General features: G+C 36.9%; 1 protein-coding gene across 1 annotated transcript in view; it reads left to right on the top strand.

Moving 5' to 3' along the window:
* The first annotated feature begins 503 nt into the window (after positions 1–503).
* Positions 504–9,734, top strand: part of LOC121860948 (prefoldin subunit 5-like) — a 12,153-nt gene continuing 2,922 nt past the window's right edge. The window contains exons 1-4 of the mRNA XM_042358347.1: positions 504–634; positions 4,726–4,809; positions 6,063–6,188; positions 8,629–8,734. Of these exons, the coding sequence (XP_042214281.1) occupies positions 542–634; positions 4,726–4,809; positions 6,063–6,188; positions 8,629–8,734 (409 nt within the window). The 5' untranslated portion in view covers positions 504–541. The remainder of the gene's footprint in view (positions 635–4,725; positions 4,810–6,062; positions 6,189–8,628; positions 8,735–9,734) is intronic.

Below are 9,734 nucleotides of genomic sequence, written 5' to 3'. Positions count from 1 at the left end.
CGGCTCGCTAGCCATTTGGGCGGTCGGTCACGTCACTTTCACACTGTTGGCATATTTGGAAATTGTCAAACAATGGTATCTGCCGCAAAGATACAATCAAGATATTTACCTCACTAATTATAATTCAGTGGCGAAGAGGATAAAAGTAGTTGTTCTGAGTCCTGTACATTAGTCACCGCTGCTGTCCTGGGTGTTTTACGTTTTCTTTCATGACAGAGTACAATATCCAATGACCATATATGTAAAGTATTAAGTTGTTCTTAACACATGGTACTAATATCTATTATTAGAATATAATAAAATATCGTAATATTAATCGTTATTTACAAATGAAACTTAAACATGTAATTTTGACTTTTATATTGTGAAAATTTTCAACAATGAAAAATGAGAAAACATTTTTCTTTGAGGCATTTCCATTAATGCTCGTATATGTATTAAGATATGTTAATTTTATTAATTTACACAGGTATATGTATATGTTTTAAGAAATATAACATGAAATAGTGAAAAAGTAATTCAGTGTAAACAAATATTCATCATGGCTTCCAGCAAAGGCTCCGGGCCGCAAGTAATTGACATTTCCAAGCTAAATTTGGAGCAATTGACGGCATTAAAAAATCAACTTGACCAGGTAAGATATCAGTTCGGTGCTGTGGAGGATGTAAATGGTAATTAATAGCATAATCATTTAATTTGGAGATGATATGAGTCACTCCTGGTTGGACACATGTTCATGGGCGGTGACAAGTGACTCGCGTGTTATTGATCATCATATAAATGTTGTCAAAGGTGTCAGTGTTGAATGATGTTCTTATTATCCCCAAACTTCTTAATTCAATTTTGTCTTGTTACTTTAAGGACATTGGGTGAGTCACTGAATCAATACCACATACCTTAGGTGGTGACCCTGCCTTAGTGATGGTGGAGGCAGCTGAGGGAGGCAGTCATTTATGTCTGAGAACAGCACTACCTATACCACCAGAAGGAGTTGTTTGATTTCGTTAATTTTGTCCACAGATGTTCTTTGGGTGATAATACTTGTAAGTAATAAAAGCACAGTGGATATTATGCCATGACCGGCTAAGTTCCTAGTAACGCTATTTTACCGTGAGTGTGCTCTGATTGGCTAATCGTCCATTACCAGTGAACAAAATGACCAAATATCTACTGCATTTATTTTTTCTGGAGATGTTGCTTGGATGATAATGGGAAAATAGAAATGACAATGCACAGGTTAGGAAGTTTCTATAGGTTCTGTGCTTTGTTGTTTTGATTTGATTCACCAAACAGAGCACTCACAGTAAAATTGCATTAGTAGGAACTTAGCCGGTCACGGCAAAATATACACTGCCTAATAAAAATGATACGACAATGCATAGAACATGACCTAACCAACCAAAGAAACCTACCTAACCTTACCTAACTTCCTAGCTGGAGGGCGGACCCCCGTCATATTAAACAGAAAGTACTTATTTTGATATCTGGTACCAATGAAAACAACTTTGTTGAAGCGTCATGGTGTAATCTTATGTGGATGTGAGAGTACGCTCCGACTGAGCAGGTCGTAGAGTGAAGGTCGGTATGATAGAGGTGTGTAAATGGAAGTCAGGGCTAAACAAGGGTGACATTACAAAGGTACTCAAACTATCCAACCAGGAGCGAACTCATAACAAAGGTTTTAAATTAGACAAATTTAGATTTAAGCATGAAATAGGTAAACATTGGTTTGGAAATAGAGTAGCGGAAGAGTGGAACAAGTTATCAAATATCATCATTAACTCGAATACGCTGGATAGCTTCAAACATAGGTTGGATGGATATATGAGCAATAGGGGTTCGGTGTAAATGGGACTGCCGAGTATGGGCCAATAGGCCTGCTGCAGTTTCCTCCATTCTTATGTTCAAACAGACAACACGCAGTGACCCGGCAGATTTTTGGAGGAGTATTTATGGTAATTAATTTCTTCACATACAAAGCACATGACATTAATTTAGGTTTATATGATCAGTTTTCACCATGTTTTACCCAGCAATTTCCCTCATCCTTTATGCCTTCCCCACTACAGGTCATTAATGATAGATAGAGAAAAACTAAAAAATACAAATACTTATAAGTAAAATAAATAGTTGTTGTCTCTTTTAAAGTACCTAATATAATGATAGGAACACCTAGAAAAAATTAACAAAATCAAACAACTCCTTCTGGTGATACTGGTGTTCTCAGAAATTATCCAGACTGCTAACACCAGAATGCATTGTTTGATTTCGTTAATTTTTTTCACAGGCATGCGACCTGAGGTTAAGTTAAGTTAGGATTTCTTTCTTTTTCCTTTTTTTTTCTATGTACTATATGCAGCTTGCAACCCCATTTCTGGTCGTGGCCTCATTTTTCGGAACAGCTTTACCTAAAATACTATCCTGTACAGTACTTTCATCCTCGGATAGGTAAGTCAGGTACCAGTAGGTTTTATTGATTACCTTACTTTATGAGCAAATTGTATACTGTACAGGTAATGTAAACAAGTCAACAAGGTGTCACTGGGAGTTTGTGTGTCGATGTTCAGGATGAAACAATCTCTAAATTAAATTAACGAAAGTTGTAATCCACTTCTTTCTTGGGATATTGTAGAGGTTAGAAAGAAGTTTTCTGCTATAGAAAATAATTCTAAAGTTGCTGATTAACACAAATTGGTGTTCCAGAGTACAGTATTACCAAAACTATGTCGTGAAATTCACAAACTAATTCATATAACACAAAAAACTAAAAGACTTTCTGTATATGTACTGTTTTTCTTGTGATATCTTTTTGTTCTTTGGTATTTACAGTTAATATACAGAGCTTTTACCACAAAAAATTTTTCCAGACAGAATTAATATACAGTACCTCCTTTTGTGTAGCGGAAACACGTTAAAAACATTATTAGAAAGAAAAAATCATTAGAAGATCAGCCATTTTCTGTACAGGTACTACCTAAACTCATGGGATGGAGAAATATTTTTGGAGTGTTAGACATCTGGTGTGACTAACATTAATGTCTTATGGGCAGTAAGGAAAGACAACTGAAAATGAAACAGCTTTGCTTTAAGTTATCACTTGATTTACTAAATCAAAAAATACTTTCTCAGTCTACAGTAGAGTACTGTACGCACAGTAACCCCGTGTTTTTCGCGGGAATTACATTCCTGAAACCCCCGCGAAAAGCCAAAACCGCGAATACTCTTTTAGGAATCACTGTACCTGTGGCCACCAAACAGCTCAGGTAGGTCACGCACTTAACCACGCCATGCTCTCCACTCACGGCCCAGTGGTCACACTGATCACTGATGCACTGTACCGGCATTTACTTACATCATTATTTGAAACTACTGTAATCATATTGTAGTATAATAATGGAAAAACGTAAACACAGTTATATACAAAAAAAATTCTTTACAAGTAAATAAATTTTTTTTATTTTGCTGAGGTCGGCAACATCCTCATTGCCAGCCTCTCCCTGCTGTCCCGGCATCGGCCTGCCCTCACGCAGTCATGCTAGCTAACCAGTCCTCTTCCATCCACATTCCTCCACTTGAAGACTTGTATTCTGACAAAAGACACAAATGAATTGTCAGTCTTCACCACATCTCTAGCCATAGCTCATACCACCTCTGAGCTTGTCCAATAATACTTTTTTTTTCATTAAGGTCATCACGATTCTTGATCTCTTGGTCACTTTAGAGTTTTTTATAGTAATATTTGCCTTTGATGAGGCTGGCTTACATCCCGGAGCCATGTGGAATGCACGTGGGAGGACAAACAGAAGAGGTAATCACAGTACGGTCGGCACGTGTGGACTGAGGCTTCTCGGAGCAGCGGGTGTCTCAGACGGGAAAGGGTGGCGTCTGTTTGCTGCACCGCACAGGGGAATATCGAAAATGGCACAAAATTTTAATTGTTGTTTTTAAAGGATATTTTATATACAAGTATATAATTTTTTTTGTAAAAAAAACAGCGAATGGTCAAAACCCCAATAAAAAAAACGCGAAAAACACGGGATTACTGTAGTATTCTATTTTTCCATTTTTCTTTATTAATTTTTTATTGCCTTGTACTTAATCCCGAGGCTTCGGGTCACGTCACATGAAGTTTTTTTTTATCTTTTCCAGGCCTATTTAATTAAAAAGAGCTGTCTTAGCAAGATTATGTTGCCAAATAGTTATTTATTTTTCACTCATACATGAGAGCCTTCCAGTCTCTTCTCAGTAGCTTCTCAGCTTTTGTTATGTAGGAATCTCATCCTTAGTCTTGACTCACTTCACAATGTTTTCTACCACCTCAACCCCCAAGCACAAGTTTAGTATTGTGCCAATTACTGGAGCAGTAATAATGATTGTTAACAGTGTAAATAGTAATAACATAGTAAAACAAGTGTCCTGTACCTCATACTGCTTATAAATTCATGTTGTTTACCTCGATACTACTGTACTGCATCACACACGCCACTGGTGTTGCCAACCTGTGGTAAGGACATGTATTTATTTCCTGTTTATATCATTCATGGCCAGTTTGTAATACTAAAATTGCTTTTTACTTGTTTTGTAATGTTCCCAAATGTACCCACATTGGGTGGGGGGGGGGGGGTTGCCAACCATAACCTGAAGCTCAGGGGTTAATCATATACAGTATATGGGAATTCATTATATGTTCATTACACTAAAATTATGTAATATATTTATCTACAGGAGCTACAGTTTTTCAATGAGTCGCTGCAACAGTTGAAAATTGCCCAGTTGAAGTTCAGTGAGTCTGGAGAATGTGTGGAGAAGGTATGTTCATGTTATAATGATTTTGTTCTGATGATGATATTTTGTAGTTATAATCCAGGTTAGCATGTTTCTCCTGCTCCACTGTAACTGTAACACATCACCACTCTTGTTACCATCTTTCTTGTAGTGTTTTAGTTCAAAGATTCGTTTGGTGAATCTTGCTGCCATATTTTATTTTGAAGTTATATTGTTGAAGATTCAGTGGATGCTATGAGAGTTGGGTGTTAGGTGGTTCATGGCAGCATTACAGCATTTAAGAGTGAATGATTGGAGGAAAGAGTCTTTGGTTTTGATTCTGACCACCAAAAATATCACAAAAACTTTAGTCAAAATAGCAAAACTAAAGATTGTTAGGCAGTGATTTGGTATAGTATGTTGTCCTTTTTTTTCCTTATTACAGTATTATTTAATGGGTGTATGACTGAACTCTTGTCTCTCTTTGCCATCCTTTGGTAACTATCACTATTTGTAGATGATGCTTAGTTGGTTAAGTTAATCTCATCAGCATATTCACCATAGGAGTTATATTAAACTTATGAGTGTGTTAAGGAGGAAGAACAAGTGACATTGCGTGATAGAAATTGAAGTACTAGTTTGTATTGAGAAAAAGTATTAGGTTGAATGTATGATTGAAACTACTCAAGAGTTTTATAATGTAAAGGTGAGTTAAGAGGAAAGGTAAGGGTGAGGTGGAGCATAAAATTGAGATGTGTGTAGAGAAAAATTAAGCTTAGATTTGAGACTAAATATTCATCTGGCAATGTTTGTAGGAAATTTCATGTTGTCTAATTAGGGAGTGTTGATCTCAACAGCCCCACCCACTTCTAAGTCATGTACCACTTATACTCTGTCATGCCTTCCTGACACTTCTCTTCAGGTTTGGATTATCACATATTATCTAGTATAAACTTTATAAATAAATATCAGAAATATGTATTTTGTGACAAGCATGTTGTGGCCTTGATGGTTAAAGCTGTTGTTAAGAAACATTAGTTCCCTGGCACCCAGTGTACTTCTTATAGTTGCCAAGGCTTATGAAAATGGGTGGGTTTCTCTTATTAGATCAAAGTCACAGCAGTGTTACATTTTGTTTCCAAATGCATCTGTGTGTGAACTTCATTGTCTTGAAAACACTTACTGTGTAATATTTCTGCTGGATTACATAGTTTAATGTACAGTATGACATAAAATCCAGATCGACAGTAATTACTGAAATTTTTGTTATCCTTTATTTAAATATTTTTTGCTTACAGGTAACACCAGAAACTAAAGGGAAGGAAATGTTGGTACCTCTCACGAGTTGCATGTATGTTCCTGGCACAATAGCCGATGCTGAGAAGTTACTCATTGACATAGGCACAGGCTATTATGTTGAGCGGGTAAGTTTCCTACTTTTTTGTCACAAATCTGGTGTGATAACATCAATATTGTATTATAAAACTAAGTTGTTGTATTGTAATATGTTACTGCTCACCTGATCACATACTGTACGCTGAACTCACAACAAGACCACTGTAGCTGTGTGCCATGGCCTGATCTGAAGATCACCCATTCCTCCCTGTTACATTTGTCTTTCCTTAAAAGGGTGAATTAGAAAAGGTTGTCCTCTAGAGGTGGAGGTGGAACAAGAGAACTATGTTTACCTAATCAATACACACACACTACACCAGCTACAGGCAGCCATCTTAGAGTCAGAGACAGTCCACCATTAATGAATTGGTTTCCCTCAGTATTTCAACTGTATGTTCAATACTTTCTCTAACACTGCCATAATATTACTCTGTGAACATTATATGCATGTTAAAAGGAAGTCCACAGGCTACTACTGTACTACCAGTTGGGGTTGACCAGCACTATTGAGAATGTAAACCCATCCAGTGAATATTGAGCTAACTGAAACTTTCAGTTGAATTTCAACCGAGTAATGCCATAAACCTCACGCTTTCATTGTTTTTTCCTGTAGGGGTGAACAACATTCTGTACTTTATCAAGGACTCGAAGACTTTTTTTGTAGAATTATAAATGTTTTCCAGAGGACAATTTTGTGTGATCTGAGAAACAGGCTTTATTATGTCCACTTTTTAAGAAACCTGGATCAGTTACTTCCTCTGTTAGAGAGAAATGGAGTGATCCCTCTGGTTCAGTCAGCCTGTAGGAAGCATCATTCAACTGAAACTGCTTTATGTAAAATTTATAAAAATTTGGTAATAAACACACAGGAAAGTCCTCCCTGGTCTTGCTGGATCTCTCTGCAGCTTTTGACACAGTAGATCTGTTGCTTCAGGATCTTGGGTTGTTTGGTGTCCATGAGAATGCACTCTCACTGCTTGAGTCTTATTTGTCAGGACAATCTCAATGTGTGTTGGTTGGTGAAACCATTTCAGACCCAGTCCCTTTGCAGTTTAGAGTCCCACAGGGATCAGTTTTTGGACTACTTCTATTTACAGTCTACTGTATACAATAGTCTTGCATCACTGCTGGATGCTCATGGTGTTGCCTACCATTTCTCTGCTGATGATACACAGCTTTATGTGAAAATAATAACTGTTGAGGATATTGAGGAGATAATTAAATCATTGATGTCTGTTATTAAAATTTGGATGGCTTGGAGAAAACTTCAGCTGAATGACTGTAAAACCGAGATTATCATCATCCAAGGAAATACTGTAGAAGGGAAGATGGCACAGATGAGCTTGGCTCTTTAAACTTTGGGGAAGTGCAACTCAGTTCTGTCAATTCTGTTTGTAATCTTGCTGTGTACTTTGACTCTTAGACTGAATTTTAAAGGGCATATAAATTCATTACTTAAGAGTTGCAGCTTTCATTTCAAAATCTATATGCTGTTAAAGTTTTTGGATAGACAGTGTCTTGTGACACTATTACATTCACTTATTTTGTCTCGGGTTGACTATTATAACTCTTTATGGGGCTGCCTACCTAATTATCTGTTGAAGAAAATTCAAACAGTGTTGAACAGGGTTGCCAGGATTATTTTTGCTCTACTGAGGACTCCTACTATCCCATTCTTGATCGAAATACATTGGTTTCCAATTAAAGCTAGGATAGAGTTGAAGCCATGTCTAATGAGTAAGTATTTGACCAACCTACTAATTCCACTGACCACACATTCATAAATGATTCTGCATAGTAGTGATGATTCTTCATGCCTTGAGGAGCCTACAACAGTAGAGTACAGGAATGTTCTTTTGCTGCTCAATCCTTTTCCTATACAATACAACACCCAGATTGTACAATGGGTTGCCTGCATCCATGAAGCAGCTAACTACTGTGGAGGCTTTTAAGAAAACTTAAGACCTTTCTTTTTCTTTACAGTTTACGATCCTGAACATGGTATGGTGATGGAGAATTACAGGGTTTAGGAAATATTAAAACTTAGTGAATATGAATGATAGAAGTCGAACTGTCACTTTTTGTGATATTTTATTGTAGTACGTATAGTACAGTTTTTCTTTTTATTTTCAAGTCTGGCTTGGCAGAGTTTTGAGCACTAGTGAATTCTTTCTAAGAACTAGCTATTATTAACTCAGAGCTGTCTATTATCCAGATTGCCTTGATGTTTGTGTTTTAGACTGAAAAAAAGTGCCCATGTTCTTAATTAGCAAAGTGTATACATCACATGGCAAATATTTAATGGAAATGGATGGTAAAATATATTTGAAACAGAACATTTGTGATAGGGCCACAATTATCAAGTACCTGTACAGATATTCTGATTTTAAGGTTCCATCATACTGTACAGTAGATGTTTTTGTAATGAGTGGAATTCCGTTGATTTTTTCCTTGTGTTTTCTTCCCCAGGATGTAAATGGTGCCAAGGACTACTTTAGCAGAAAGGTCAAATTTGTGACTGAACAAATGGAGAAAATTCAAAAAATAGCATCTGAGAAAAGCAAGCTAAGAGAAGGTATGTGGAAGGGGGAACATAGGATTACCCCCATTTCATCTAAACGTCCATATGATTACTGTATACATCCATGTGGCTATACACTTACACAACCCTATGTCTGTCTCAACTTACTTTCAAACACTACTGGCCATTCAGTTATAAAACTCACATTAATCTAAATATTTTGTAAGGTTGCATTTAACAGAAATAATTATTTTCTGATCTTTCATATTCTTCTATTGCTCTGTGCTGTAAGACACACGCAGAGCTCTAGTGTTATTAGTGATATAAACACTTATTCTGAATCACCAATATTTATGTGAGACATTGTAGATTATTTCTGACAAGAATGCAAAATAGAGGCAGTCCATTATTAGTACAGTAGTCAAATTACAGGTATCCCCTGATTTATGATTTCCATATTTACGACATTTTGCTTGAACAATGGTGATGCATTAAGACCACACCCCTATTTACGAAAAAAAAAATCATGTGAATGATGGTCATCGACCGACCAAAATTACTGACGTGCAGGAAATGGAATGCATCTCTTGGTGCACTTTTCAGCTGCAGTCTAACCACATGCCGCCTGGTGGTGCACTATATACTAGTTCCATTGTGTTCACACAAGCCAGTGGTCGTATAGCTCAACAATTATTGGTCAATATCGGTGTTGTTACTTATCACTGTTTTTGTGACAGTGAAGTGAGCAGTGTGACTTTGAAAATATCTGGCAAGGGTGTTGGTCAGGCTCATGCATCTGGGAAGGCCAAGGCACCCAGGAAAGCTGTCTTTGTACATGTGATGACTAGGCTTGTTCTTAATGATGTGGTGAGTATTGTTTAATTGTTTTAGGTATATTATTAGTGTAGGAATTTTATTTTTGGCGATACATGTGGGTGTCAGACTGCCTGGGAACATATCCCATTGAACCCCCATGTTACAATGATACCGATTTACAATATTTGGACTTGCGATGGGTTTTCAGCAACGTACCTCCGTTGTAAATCGGGAGATA

The sequence above is a fragment of the Homarus americanus genome, unplaced genomic scaffold (assembly GCF_018991925.1).
Source record: "Homarus americanus isolate GMGI-L3 unplaced genomic scaffold, GMGI_Hamer_2.0 scaffold52806, whole genome shotgun sequence".
NCBI classification, from domain to species: Eukaryota; Metazoa; Arthropoda; class Malacostraca; order Decapoda; family Nephropidae; genus Homarus; species Homarus americanus.
The sequence above is the reverse complement of the archived record's forward strand: the minus strand, read 5'-3'. Positions and strand labels throughout refer to the sequence as shown.